This window comes from Pristis pectinata, chromosome 9 (assembly GCF_009764475.1).
Source record: "Pristis pectinata isolate sPriPec2 chromosome 9, sPriPec2.1.pri, whole genome shotgun sequence".
NCBI classification, from domain to species: Eukaryota; Metazoa; Chordata; class Chondrichthyes; order Rhinopristiformes; family Pristidae; genus Pristis; species Pristis pectinata.
The window spans coordinates 63802346-63817809 of record NC_067413.1 but is presented as its reverse complement, the minus strand read 5'-3'; the positions used below and the strand labels follow the sequence as shown (position 1 = coordinate 63817809).

The 15464-nt window shown below is 38.3% G+C and overlaps 2 protein-coding genes across 3 annotated transcripts in view; one reads left to right on the top strand and one right to left on the bottom strand.

Annotated features, from left to right (window-relative positions):
• LOC127574402 (EMILIN-2-like) overlaps positions 1–10049 on the top strand; it is a 64909-nt gene extending 54860 nt beyond the window's left edge. The window contains exons 6-8 of the mRNA XM_052023401.1: positions 2702–2737; positions 7176–7307; positions 8796–10049. Of these exons, the coding sequence (XP_051879361.1) occupies positions 2702–2737; positions 7176–7307; positions 8796–9127 (500 nt within the window). The 3' untranslated portion in view covers positions 9128–10049. The remainder of the gene's footprint in view (positions 1–2701; positions 2738–7175; positions 7308–8795) is intronic.
• A 1818-nt stretch (positions 10050–11867) lies between these two features.
• lpin2 (lipin 2) overlaps positions 11868–15464 on the bottom strand; it is an 89888-nt gene continuing 86291 nt past the window's right edge. For both annotated transcript variants that reach the window (XM_052023366.1, XM_052023365.1), the window contains exon 20: positions 11868–13488. In XM_052023366.1, the coding sequence (XP_051879326.1) occupies positions 13344–13488 (145 nt within the window). In that variant the 3' untranslated portion in view covers positions 11868–13343. The remainder of the gene's footprint in view (positions 13489–15464) is intronic.

Sequence of the window (15464 nt, the reverse complement as noted above, 5' to 3'; positions counted from 1 at the left end):
CTTGTGGAAATGGGCCAGGATCCTTTTACCGAGTTAATTAATCTACCACCACATTGCAGCCCGATTGATGGCTAGTACAATAAAGTTGTTGTAATATAATGAAGTCATTTTAACCCCATGCCCGCTAAATTTTTTGTAAGTTACAGATTTGGAACCTGCAACCAAAAGTCCAAGAAAACAATTAGTGACTTCACTGCTGAGTTAAAGGATTTTTCACTTCACTATTACTTCTGCATGTTTTCACATTGTGTGCTATCAGATTGATTTGCAGCATCTGCAGAATTTTTTGTGTCTCCGTTTTGCTGCTCCACTGCAAAGTCTCTTCCAGGGATGCCTAACCTGAAGAAGTTTTCCTCCTCTCTTCAACGGGAGTTCCGTGAGACCCTCTCTCACTGCTCCCTTTTCGTGATCTCAGCTGATCGCCTGCCTGTGTGTGCTCCTCCCCCTCCCCCCACTTTCTTATTCTGGCTTCTGCCCTCTTCCTTTCCAGTCCTGATGAAGGATCTCAGCCTGAAAAGTTGACTGTTTATTTCCCTCCATGGATGCTGCCTGACCTGCTGAGATCCTCCAGCACTTTTTTGTGTATTGCTCCAGACTCCAGCATCTGCAGAATTTCTTGGGTCTCCGAGATTGATTTGCATCTGGTTTTGCCAACAAACATGAATAGGCGAATCTCTTAAATACATGGTAGCTCACAGGAATAAAAGTGTGTAAGATTGCTACAGTCATGAAAAGGGCATTGGAAAATGTGGAGATTCCATTTGATACAGGAAGCAGATGTGTATTCTGTGAGTAAAACGAGAGTGCTGTAATGTTGGTACCTTCACTGAGAGACAAAAGCCAGAATGGCCATGGAAACCTTCTATCATTGTCAGGGTAACTTTTGGGCTCAATTGTGTCCATTCAATACACCATGACAAATTGAGGCACATGTCACTAGTCTGCAAAGGCAGAGAACTCAGTGGGTCAGGCAGAGTCCGTGGAGGCAAAATGATAGTCGACATTTCGGGTCAAGATCCTGCATCAGTCCTGATGTAGGGTCTTGACCCAAAACATTGACTACTTTTTTGCCTCCACAGATGTTGCCTGACTCACTGATTTCCTCCAATGACTTGTTTTTAGTTACATAGGAAAGGAAGTCTACTATCCTTACCCACCAAAGAACCAAGAAATAGAAGCAGAAGTAAGTTATTCAGCTCCTCATTGCTGGCTCTGCCATTCAATAAGATGGAAGCTGATCTCTTACCTCAGTTCAATTTCTTGCATAACCTTATATCACTTGACTCTCTTAATATCTAAAAAATTCTTGATCTCTCTCTCTCTGCTGAGGGGTGTTTACAACCAGCCAGTAGTTTTTATCACCATGTCGTCATTACTGAGACTAGTTGTTTCTCTAAATCCAGATTAATTGAAATTTCTGGGTTGTTAGTTCTGCCTTCAGGGTGACCAGTCTGGTAATTTGACCCCTGTGCTATCACCATCCCCAGTTCTTTCTTTTATAAAGTGGAGGGTGGGGTGGTGCAGTGTGTTTATTTAACATTGGCTGTTAAAGAGTCTCTGACTTTAAGGCTGCTACCTCCTTAAGTACAGGGTCATGTGATCAACTGCTCTCCAAGTAGCAGCAATTGTGTGCAGAGGCTTGCCAAACCAGTCTGGAGAGGTCCTTGTTTTACAATTATGTTGTTGGGCTCCTGCTTCAGTTTGTTACCCACATGGTTACATAAAGAAACCAGACACCATAGAAATGAACTTATTAAATACCAGACCAGGCCTGAGGTTTCCACATGGCCACCTACTCCTATTTATTATGTTCTTGTGTAACTAAAGGAGCCATCTAGGCAAACTGATGTGGCAAGATTTAATTTAAAAATATATAATAGTTTTTATTTGAATATTTCCTGTGAAGCAATGAGAGATTTTGCTTTGTTGAAGACTATTGATGAATACAAGATGTTGTGGTTGGTAGCTAGAAGGAAACTAAATCCACTGTGCTTGAAGTCATTATAAATAAGTTAAATAACAATAAAGATATAATATATACTGTTGTTCTTTGGATCCAGTTCCTTAAGTAGTCAATTTAACAGAATGTTGGAAGAGTTTTTTATGTTTACCAACCAGTTTCCAACTCAAGGGTAGTTCTGAATAAGTACAAAGGTGTACAGTATTTATCTTTCTCTTTTTCTGGGTTCTGATGAAGGGTTTTCAACCTAAAATGTTAGCTGTTTCTCTTTCCACAAAAATTGTCTAACCTGCTGCGTGTTTCCAGCATTTTCTGTTTTTCTTTCAGATTTCCAGCATCTGCAATTTTTTGATTTGTAGTTACCTATAAGGGCAATTAAATTTGCACCATTGTGTCATTGTCAGATGCACACTTCCAACAAGATGTGATGTGTAGGAAAATATGAATGCGTGGCCTGTGATTTGTTGTTTAATGAATTAATGGATGTGGCTGCAGGACATACTTTAATCTCCTTTGAGATTACTTCTAAAGTCAGGTGTCTCTATTCCTGGAGTGCAAAATGAGGAGCTTCCCTGTTAACCCTGGATAGTCTGGCACAACACCAAAAGCTCTTGGTGGACTGAATTGCTGGAATCAATATTGTGTCATTGCCACTTTCAGCTGCATGTTGTTGACCATTTTGTAAAAAGCAGAACTATGTAAACAATCCTGTTAATTGTTTTCTCTCCTGTCCCCTAACAGGGCATTTCATCACTGTGGGAGCTCCAAGAATAGCAGGTATGTGGTTTCAAGATCACAGATTTATCTGAAAACATGTTTGTCATCAATATTTTATTCTCTTCCATATGTTCGCTAGTAATTGTTTGTTCCTTCATTACTGGCAAGTGACATATTTACTATTGGATTTAAGTGTGAAAGGTATGGATAGCAAGATTAGGGAACTCTGGATGACAAAGGATAGTGAGAATTTAAATGAAGAAAAAGGAAGCATGTGTCCAGTATAGGTGATTGAAAGTAGGAGAGACCCTCGTAGAGACTGTAGAAGAGAACTTAAAAAAGGGGCCATGAAATATCACTGGTAGGCAAGACTAAGGAGAATCGCAGGGCATTTTAGAAGGGTATTTAGGAGCAAGATGGTAACCAGAAAAAAAGTAGGTCCCCTTAAGTTCCAAAGGGGCAATTTGTGCATGGAGCCAGGATATTCACTAAAGAGACAGCCACAGTAAGAAGGGGGGAGGGATTATGATTTTGGGGGGGGGGGGGGGAGGGAAATGTTGGATGTCTTGGAGCAAAATCTGAATAAATCTCCAGGGTCTGAGGTGTATCCCAGACTGCCAAGGGAGGAGACAGCTGGGCCTCTGATGAAGTTTTCTTTATATATCTTTACTAGCCACAGGTAAGGTACATGTCACTGGATGATAGCAAAATTGGTTCCTTTATTCAAGAAGGGCAGCAGGGATAAGCCAGATAAGTACAGACCAGTGAGTAGTAAAATCATTGGAAAAAATTCCAAGGAACTGGATTTATTTGAATGATAGAGAAATTGAGGTCTATGTGGGAGGGAAGAATTAGATAGATATTAGAGCAGGATAAAATGTCGGCACAACATTGTGGGCCAAAGGGCCTGTACTGTGCTGTAGTGTTCTATACTCTATTTACACTTGGAAAGGCAGGGATTGATTAGGGATAGTTAGCATGCTTTTGTGCATAGAAAATCCTGTCTCACTAATTGAATTGAACTTTTTGAAGATGTGACTAAATATATTGAGTAGATGTTGTCTATTCAGCAATGCCTCTGACAAGGTCCCACATGATAGGCTGGTCCAAACAATTAGATCCAGTGGATGTTGCCTGGATCGGAGCATTTTAGTTATGAGAGATTGGATGGTCTGGGTTTGTTTTCCCTCAAGCGGAGGGGACTGAGGGTTGACCTGATAGAGGTATATGTAACTATGAAGGGGATAGGATAGGTAATTAGAATCATTTTCCTAAGAGGGCATAGGTATTTGAGGTCAGAGGATCTGAGTGGGGACTTTTTCCCCACAGAGTAGTTGGAATCTAGAACACACTGCCTGTGGAGATGGTGGGCAAGTACTTGCAGCATTTAAACAACACCTAGAAGGCTACAGCCCAAATGTGGGTAAATGGGACTACTCCAGACAACTACAAAGGTTGGCCTAGATATGATGAGCTGAAAGGCCTGTTTTGGTGTGCATGACTCTACAAATATTTGTTGCAGTTAGGCTCCTTCTACAGTCCTGTTTTCTTAGCTTGGATCAGAAAGAGAGAAAATCTGTGCTGATTCTGTGTTAATAATCGCAAAACTAGTTTTCAGCAGCAAAGGTACACTCATAGCTTTTCCACAGCCAGTGTTAGAATCTCAGGTCAGAGAATGACAGTTTCAATGATATAAGTGTCCCAGACTCTAAACAATTTCCTATGCAAGTCCCTAATAGTACCAAATGCAAGTACACATTCATGACAGTCAAATACATTCTGTAGACATTTATAACATGTCTACGGCAACACCATTTACTCTACCAGAAAGACACTACAGCTCATTCGAGTCAGTTCAACTATACAACTGTGCTGTGATGGTGTGGTATTAGTGTCATTGGGTCATAGGATCGCTCCCATTTGCTGCTTTGTAACTGTCCAGTTGTTTGGGTTTTGGCATTGGCATATTTTCATGAATTAATGGAAAACTGTGACAAGTGCTCAAATATTCAAAATAAAATACTGAATAGCACCAAGCTGGTCAGGCAGCCTCTAGAGAGTGAAGGAATTAAGTTTGGTTTTTCAGTTTGTGGAGAGAGAGAAAAACAGAATTTTGTTTGCTGTAGTAAATTAATGTTACCATTGAATTTTTAATTCAGATTTTAGTTTTGGTGTTTTGACTGCTCTTTTCTGAAATCTGTAAATGGCAACTTCGCTTCTGGATATTCTTAAATAGTATTAAGTTTGGGTGATATGTTGTCCACAGTGCACTGAAAATGTGATGGTCACTGCTACCTATAATGTCACAGAGTTCCACATATGCCTGACAATTTTTTATCACATGGGTCTCTCAAACGCACTCACCGTCGCCTCGTAGAGAGTAACGTTAGCCTACTAGGATGACATGGATGACACAATGCAACATTAGTTAGGGTTGTACAGCATGGAAACAGACCCTTTGGCCCAACTCATCCATGCCAACTATATTGCCCAGTGAGCTAGTTCTGCCTGCCCATATTTGGCCCAGAGCCCTCTAAATCTCTCCTATCCACGTACATCTAGGTGGCTTTTAAATGTTGCTACTATGCCACTTTCACTATTCCTGGCAGCTCATTCCAAATACACACCACCCTTTGCATGAAGATGCTGTCCCTGATGTCCCTTTTAAATCTCTCGCCTCTGATCTCACACCTATGTCCTCTTGTCTTTAGCATCCCCACCCCTGGAAAAAGACTATGTGCCTTCACCCTGTCTATGTCCCTCATGATCTTATACACCTCTATCAGGTCACCCCTCAAGCTCCCACATTCCAGGGAAGTCCTAGTCTATGCAAACCCTCCTCATAACTCAGGCCCCTAAGTTCAGCAACATCCTGGTAAGTCTCTTATGCACTATTTCTAGTTTAATAACATCTTTCCTATAACAGGGCGACCAAACTGTACACAATACTCCAACTGTGGCCACACTAATGTCCCATACAACTACAACATAATGTCCCAACTCCACTCAGTGCCCTGACTGATGAAGGCCAGCCCACCAAACACCTTCCTCACCACCCCATCTACCTGTGACACCACTTTCGGCGGACTATGCACTTGCGCTCCCAGGTCCCTACCACTCACTGTATAAATCCTACCCTGGTTTGATCTCCTAAAATGCAATACCTCACATTTATTTGGATTGAAAGCTATTTGCCAATCCTCAGCCCACATACCTAGCTGATCAAGATACCCCTGTAATTTTTCATAATCTTCTACACTACCACCTATTTTAGTATCATCTGCAAAGTTACTAACCATACCTTATACATTCACATCCAAATCATATATATATAGAAGATCCCAGCACTGACCCCTGTGGCACACAACTAGACACGGGCCTCCAATCTGAGAATCAACCTTCAACCTTCAACCTTCAACCATCACCTTTTGCTTCCTACCACTGAGCCAATTATGAATCTAATCCGCTATCTCCCCCTAAATCCCATGGGATCTAACCTTCTCGACTAGCCTGCCATGATGGACCTTGTCAAAGGCCTTGCTAAAGTCCATATAGCCCCATCTACCCTCTTGGTTACCTCCTTGACACAATGTAATACAACTAACAGCATGAAGATGACCTGGTTATCTATGGAGCAGAATAGACAGTTAACATTTTGAGGCGAGACCCTCCATCTGGACTGAAAGAGCGAAGGCAGATAGCCAGTATAAAGAGCTGGCAGGTGATGGGTGGATCCAGGGTAGGAAGGGAGAGTAAAAAAGGCTGGTGGTTGATAGATGGAGGCAACAAAAGGCTGCAGATGATAGAAAGGTGGGGAGGGCAGATGGAAACAGTGGAAAGAGTGTGTGGGTGATACGTAGATGGAGTGGGTAGAGAAAAGGTGATGGGTTGGGGGTAAGTGTAGGAAGAACTGGGTAGATCAGGAGGAGAGAGAAAGGGATCGAGGGGGAGCAGTTTATCTGAAATGGGAGAGTTCAATGTTCATTTCAAGCTAGGAAGTTGGATTTTGGACCAAGCTTGCTTGCTGGCTGGCTGTTGACCTTATACAAATGTGTTAAATGCCGAGGGCCAATCTTGCTTGCCCTTGGCTGTGAAGTCTGGACGACAGTCAGAACTCAGGTGCTTCTGTGCAGAAACCCTACCCTCAGGATATATCCGACAGTCTTTGATAGAACGGAGGTTGGAGCTACAGCCTCCAATCTTCTTTGAAATCAAAGGTCTCTGATCCTACTGATGCAGCATTTCAAAGGCAATTCACTTGAAAAATTCCAGCAGGACTGGAATTTCACAGGGCAATCAGACACAGTCTTCTGAGTCTGTCAAAATCATTGGCCAGTCTCCTCGATATGACCCTTATACTTTCACCTTAATTTTTAGAAATGTTCCCCAGTGAACTGTTCTGTATAAATATTGTGCAACTGAAATAGAATTCTACTGTATGAGATATTCACAGTATTGTGTTCATGTGATGCTGTCTGACACATTTTCTTCCTTCCAGGGAGTACAGTTGTTCGAAAGCACGTGGCCTTTTCTGTAGGCCTGACCAAAAAACCATTTGTTGGCAATGCAGGGATTATCCGATTCGATAAAGTTTTAGTTAATGATGGACATCACTACAGTACAGATACAGGTAACTGTTCAATCAGGTTTGTTTTCTCCCCCCTTACTTCTTTGTATTTATTAAGTGCTAGGACTATCCATTTTCCACTCTACACAACTAATTTTTTGGTAGGATTGATGTGGGTTAAATTTTGCAGACCAAATTGCGCCAGCCATACAACTTTAGCGAGTTGTCCCATTTATTTTTCCACAAGCTAAACTCTGCAAATAAGGAATGTGGGAAAAAAAACTTACACTATTGACAAATTGAAAAGAATAAAAGGTTTGACTTTTTCTGAAACTAGTTCACCTCATTATCCAGTGTGGCTAATCTAGTATTTCTAAAGACTTAACAAAAGCTGTGAAAAAAATAGTGGAGACTATGCACAACAGTTGATTTTCTATTGTCCAGATACACTAAGAAATCAGTATTTTCACTGCCTTTAAAGCATTTTAGAATTTGAAATGATGTACAAAATCATATTCCTAACTTTTATATCAGAACAAATTATTGCCTAGTAGACTAGGGATGGAAATTGAAGAATGGTGCAAAACAAATGCTGGAAATGCTCAGGTCAGTGAAGGAAAAAAAAAATCGGTTAATAATTCAGGTTGATGACTTTCCAGAATTGGAACAAGTTCTAGACAAAACAGGAGGGGAGAGGGATGGAGAGAATGCAGAAGAGATTGAATAACAAGTGGTAATGATGTTGGATGAAAAAGTCATTAATGAGTAACAAAAGAAAGATAGGTCTGGAGATGGTAGAGATAGATGAGTGAAATCTGAAATTACAAAAAAGAGAAATGCTGGAAAAAGACACATCTGAAATGGTTGATTCAATGACTAGTAGGTATAATGCTCCCAGTGGAAGACTAATTGGTGTTCCCCAAGTTTGTGTCGAGTTTTTTGGAAATGAGACCAACAGCAGTTGGACTGCACTGGAGAACTAACATGACAGAAATGGAAGGCTGGTGCTTGTGCTAGCAGGCTGACCAGAGGTGTTCTGCGAAGCATTCACCGAATCTGCCTTGTTTCCCCAGTGTGGAGCAATGACAAATTGTGGAACAGGGAGAAAACTACGGCAGTTGATGCTACAGTAGAATGGCAAATGTACTGAAGCAATACCAAATCATTTTAGTGTAATGATATTGCATATATTAGCAGATCTCCACTTTTAGGGTAGAACACATTGCTGAAAAGGCAGCATCTCTGGAGGGTTAATGGTTTATTCCTGTAACTTGACACAACTGCCAGTTTAATTATGTAACTGAGGATGGGATGGAGGTTGAGCAAAAAACAAACAAAACTGCTCTGTATTTGATGTTTTCAGATTTCTAGTAAGTTCTAAATTTTGCTTTAGTGTAAGATGGTAAGTTAGTTCTTTTAACAGCCAAGGAAACAGAATGGGTAAATGTCTCCCGTGCCATTTTTGCAATCTGTTTAAAATAAAATTAAAATGCAAAGTAAAAATGTTTATAAAAGTTCTTGATCATGGGTTATCTTTTGACTTTATTCCAGGTGTATTTACAGCTCCCTTTGAGGGACAGTACCTTATCACTGCAGTCCTTGCTCCACAGAGGAATGAACACATTGAAGCAATCCTCTCTGTTTCTAATCAAAGTATCATGCAGATGGACACTTCTGGCTATCAGAGAGAACTGCTGGAATCTCAAAGACCCTTTCTGAGGAGAGAGATTTGTGGAGGAGTTGGGACCTTCAACCTGATTCTGAATCTTAAAGTTGGAGATGAAGTGAGTGTTGTAGTGATTGATGGTAAACTAGTTAACACAGATGAAATATATTCAACTTTCAGTGGAACTTTGCTATATGAAACATCCCCTCAGAGCTAGCCAACTTGAAAGTAGGCCAAAAAAAAAGTTTAAAAACACATCAACTTAGGGTGTGTGAAGGGATGTGGATATTCCTGAATCTGACAGTCAAAAAAACACTATTTTATAAAATGTCAATTCAATTTTAAGGACTAATTCCACAAAGTTAGAATTCTGGATAAGCTTCTGACTTATGATTTTACTATTGAAGACTTTTAAATAACCTTTTAGTAATAGGATTATGATCACAGTTCATTATACTATCTAAAAGTATTTCCAGTGGAGAGTTAAAGATTAACTTTTAAACATATTTTCACTTGTTGACAAAGTTTACCAGAATGTCCACAGCTGGAAGATTCCAACTTCAGTCAGCTGAGGAAAGGTCATTGTTGTATTACATAGTTAAGGATGAGCAAACTATATTCATGGGATGGCCAAAATTTTGCTTCGATTTTTAAAAATATTTTCTGGGTAGTAATTTTCAGTCATATTGTTGAATGTCTAGTTTTAATTCAGCAAACATGATTTTCCCCTTTACCTTCACTGTTTATTTGAATCAAGGGGAAATGTTCCATAAAGCTTAGCAAACTTGTCCTCAAATTTCAATTAAGATTGCATTCAATCTAATGTTTTTTTCTATGGTATCACTAATCCACCAATGTAAATTTTTCTATGCAACAACTCTTTGGAGTAAATTGATTAGAACAATTAAAATTGCATCATAGTTGCAAAGGTGCAAAGATTTAAGGTAATAATTTAAACATGTACTGTGCTTTATTATATGCAAACTTGGTGTTAATGGACACAGTAGTTTATTATACTTGCAACAAGTCAATCCAGAGTAGCTTTGGTGCATACCAACAAAATCAATACCTCAAGTCAGATCTAAAAATGTTATGGTACATTGCATAGATAAAATCTTGTCTTGTGCTCTCTTGCTACATGTTCCTGCATACTGTGAGCACAAAATTGACTTATGCATTTTGCCAAAATGTTAAGACAACATTGTTTTTATTTTGGGGGGGGGGGGGGGGGGGGGGGTGGAGAGCCATTTCCATTTTTGACATTTTAAACAAAATACTCCATTGCCAGTTTCTTAATAGTTGCAAGTGTATGAGTATCAGTTTTTTGTTAGTAGTTTCCAATAACAAATGTAATTCTAGGTTGCCTTTTGGAATTAAGATGAAAATGTTAATAATTCATACAGATTAGATAAGTAAGTGTCCCATTATAATTTTTTTTTAAACCAGCCAGAGAAACTCATTTCAATAAAGGACATTTGAAATAGTAATGTAACTTAAAATATAATCGCTGAATACATTTCCATACTCATCTATACTGTTAGAGCTACAAGATTTTAATTTCAGACAATACATTTAAGATTTTATAAAAAAAATCATTCACTAATTTACTTTAAGTTCTCTTTTTATGGCACCAAGACCCTCACTTAAGTATACAGATGAAGACATGGTAAGGCCCAAATGAAATGTTCACATATCCTCCCCACCACTGCTATTGGGCAGTACCTTGTTTCACTGTTCCAATATTGGAAGTCCTTTTAAGCTTGGAGGATGTTAGAATAGATCTTTTAAAATGAAATATTCATAATATGGTAATGTTCAAGTAAATTGGATCTTCAGTTTTAAAAAGAAAAAAAAACTGCAGATGCTGGAATTCTGAAACAACAAATCACCAGAAATACTTGAGTCAGACAGTGTCTGTGGAGAATCTTCCCTTTCTCCCCCAGACTCCAAAAAGTTGAAGACAAACAAGTTATTTTGAATCCAAAGTAGATACAAACTTTGCACTTGGAATGAAGCTGAATTTCTGACACATTTTATCAGGAGAATGATCTGGTCTCAAGTATTGTTACCAGTGAGGATAGATTATCATTTTATAAGGTTGTTAATCCTATTCACCATTACAGATTGATTAACCCTATATATTTTTTAAAACATGCACAATTTTATTGCTTACCTTGTATGTTGCATTTCATTGGCATTAAAATAATTGAATAATGTACATCAATACACAATGATAAATATTGTTTTCATGGGTGGAGTAATATTTATGTAATGTCAAACCAGTACAAAGTCAATTGAACAAATACTGCTAGGCAAATCATTCTATATGTGATTCTAATAAAAGTTGATTGTTGGGCTGAAGCATCACAATTTTTTCTGCTCCATTAATATTCAGAATCCTAGTGGTGATATACCAAAAAGGTATAAACTAGAGAGAAACTTGGTTATAGCTTTATTTGAAGTTCCATAATACCTTCCCTCACTGTCAATGAAGTGGACATTCTCCACAGTCAAATTTTGAATATGGCATTAACACCAAAAATTAACATTCTCTACTACTTTATCTTTCAGTTATACTGTTGACCATTTCCATTTGATGCAGCAGACCCATTTCTGCAGGGAGCAAAGTTACAATGTGCTTTCCTTTTGCCCAGTTGTATACATTTACTAGTTGTTTAGCACATGTAGGATCCAGTCAAATCAACATTCTTATCTCAAAGCTAAAACTTGCCAATATTCACCCCTGAAGATCAGAGCTTGAGACTTTTGGGAAAATGTGTATCAGAATTTTCTGGTTAAGCTCCCCTACCATCTCATCTGCACCCCAGCATTGTAATACAAATGATCAGTGGCCCTGCTACTCAAGTGTAAACTCCCAGTTTCAACCCACCATGAAACAAGATTACCTCTTCAAATTATTTGGTGATAGTCTCATTTTCTGCTAACAGAATACATGAGATCACACAGAAATACAAGGTTTCTCATGTTATATTTATTCCATGACTCAATAATAAATGTCTCAGCAAGATTGTGTTAAACATGGGTATAATGGTACACATTCTGCCATATAATACTGATACATTTACTAATACAATCACTGAAATTCAAGCTGGACAAAGCAACTGTGCTGTGGTCATCAGAAATCAGCATACATAAACCAAGTTTCCATGTATTAAACTTTCTCATGATAATGTGTGCAAATACTATTTATGATCAGAAACATATCAAATGATCAACACAAAATGTTACTGTGTATAATTTCCGTAGTTTTTAAACTAAATTTGATGAGGCTAGTAAATGAACACAATGTGTACAGGTGTGAGAACATTCTGTAAACCTTTTACCAGGATTATAACTGATTATAAGGTGGCCCCCCTAGAATTTGTGCAGGACGGGTGATTAAAACAATTCATAATTTCTTGCTCTTTGGAAAAATGAAACATTTCTGGCAGAGATAGTTTAAAGTGAAGAACAGTTAATCTAAGAAATATGATTATTTATCTTTCACCAGTATAATATATCCAATTTAAGCACTTTAAAGATAATTATCTTTTCATGTGTTTTCATAACACACTAATCTACATCTTTCATAGAAAGAATCCCTTGCTGTAATGTGAAATGCCTCAATGTAAAACACTTCCTTTTCTACTCTAACAAGGCTGACAAACATTATTTTACCAATTGAAGGCATTCATGAGAGAATAGATAATGTATATGGCAATAGGTTATAAAATACATAAAAGTTACAAGTAGCCTGCCTACACAAAAATAGTCAATGGTTGTAATGAGTGTCAGGTTACATGCAGACTTTTTCTCTTCCATTTGAGTGATCAGGTACACATCTGATTTTATAGAATGAAAGTGCAATTTGTTTCATGATTTTTTTTTACAATTGAAAACACATACAAAATTGGCATTCATTTACACTACAGGTGAAGCAGCACCAAATAGCATGAGGTTTTGCAACATGATTCAGATCATTGCTACAAACTGTAATTGGACATTTTAGTTATTGTTAGATTCCATTATATTCAACAGATCAAGCCCATTTTCCTGGTATTAAAAATATTGTCACTTTCAATATACTGCATTGTCTCTACTCTAAACAAAGCTGTTTTGTTTAAAAAGTTACTAGAAGTAGCAACTGGAAGGATGAGAGTAGAGTACTAACAGTATATGCAATGCTTTTGTATAAAGACACAGCTCATGACTAAAATCATGGTTTTCCTTCTGCTGCAACCAATTGGTAAAATGAACACTGGGCTATATTCCTGAGAATTGTGCTGGTATTAACTGTGTTATCATGCTTCTACAACAATTGAAATCAGTACACAAAATAAAAATCTTCATTAATCTGTACCCGAATCAGATTTCTTGTAAAGTATAAACAGTACTTGGAATTTCTTTGACAAGAGTTCAATGAATACCAATACCTAATTAAGTTCTTCCATACTGATACTTGGCAGCACATCTCGCCAATAGTTGAAGTAACTGTATTCTGGATAAATAAAAGCAGAACACTGTTCTTGACTGAGCAAAGGGAAGACATGTTCAACAAGCTCACTCAATCTAATATACCTAAAAAGGAGAGAGAAGGGTTGAAATCAGAACACTTTTTTCTTGAGGTAGTTAAATGTATTTTTTTTAAAAAATCAAGAACATTCTTATTAACATCCCATGAAATACGTAGATGGGATGCAAAATAAAATTTCTGCATTGAAATTACTGGTGATATAAATTCACTTATTACACATAAACATTGAATGAAAAGCAATACATTTTTAAAATTATGGAATTTATGCTCCTACATCCTAGCATCATCTCCAATTTTCTTGGGTAAAACTGGAGCATCTCTTATTGAGCGTCTCTGTTACCTTACCCAAGTCCTTATTTATATACAAGCTGAGACAGACCCTCAAACATTTTTATACATGGAAGGGAGTTAAATGGAGATACTACAAGCCAAGCACTGTCCTCATTAACACTCTCCAGCAAGGATCACAGAATGATTATAAATGTTGATCATGATTGAACCATAACTTCAAAAAGTTCTGATGAAAGGTCACTGACCTGAAGTGTTAACTCTGCTCCACAGATTCTACTTGACCTGATGAGTATTTTCAGCAATCTGTTTTTATTGCTGAACATAAACTTCCCAGTTTAGGGGCAATGGATAAGTGGGGATTAGCTCCCTCAGTACTGACTAAGACCTAAATTTGAGATCTTGCTGACTTGTTTCTTTGGTACAACAGTAAAAGGTATTGTGACACATGAATTTCCATTACACTTGCAGTTCATTTCAGTTGCAGTAGTAGTCTTGATCAGTGGCAAATAATATGTTTCAGCACAGACAGGAGCAGGACAGGGAGCAAGGAAGGCCTCATAGGCTACACTGTATTTATTTTAATGCAAGAAGCCTGACAGGCAAGGCAAATGAACTCAGTGATTAGGTACATCTGGGATATTATAGCCATTACAGAAACATGGTTGCAGAATGGGCAGGACTGGCAGCTCAATGTTCTGGCTACATAAGTTACAGGCATGACAGAGGTAAAAGAGGAAGGGGGGGGGTTGCTTTATTGATTAGCGAAAACATCACAGCAGTACTTGGGATATTCCTAAGGAAGTGTCCAGTGAGGCTACATGGGTGGAACCCAGAACAGAGGGGAGCAGTCACTTTGATGGGATTGTACTGCAGGTCCCTCCAATATTCAGCAGGAATTAGAAACTTAGCAAAATGCAACACTTCGCACTTGTCTGAGTTAAATTCCATCTGTCATTCCCATGCCCACTTTCCCATTTGATCTAGATCCCGTTGTAATCTTAGACAACCTTCTTCACTGTCCACTATACCACCAGTTTTGGTGTCATCCACAACCTGACTAATCATGCCAAGGACATTCTCATCTAAATTGTTAATATAGATAACGAACAACAGTGGACCCAGCACCGATCCCTGTGGCACATTGTTGGGTCACAGAACTCCGATCTGACAAACAACCTTCCACTAAGCCTATTTTGTATCTAGTTGGCTAGCTCACCCTGAATCCCATGTGATCTAATCTTCCATACCAGCTTACCATTTGGGACCTTATCAAAGGCCTTGCTAACTCCATGTAGATAAATACCTACTGCCTTGCCTTCATCAATCTTCTTGGTCACCTCTTAAAACACAATCAAATTCATGAGACCACTAAGATAGATACTTACCACCCTGAATGAAGAAATTTTCCCCTTGTCTCAGTCCTAAATGACCTAGCCCTATTATTGACTTCTGGTTCTGCACTCTCTCAGCCAGAGGAAATCATTCCCCTGCATCCAACCTGTCCCTACTGAGGCCATTAAGAATTTAGGGATAAAGTTATAAGATGAAGATTCAACACAATTTAGAGTTGGAGAGAATAATAGATTTTGTGCATCAGAGGAATATTGGTGACGAATAGTGCAGAAACTGATGAGCAGATAATGATTTAGTCTTTGATTTGATGTCTGAATATAAAACAAAATGCAGGGAAAATTAATTTTATTATAGAAATGAAAAGAATGTAGGAAAT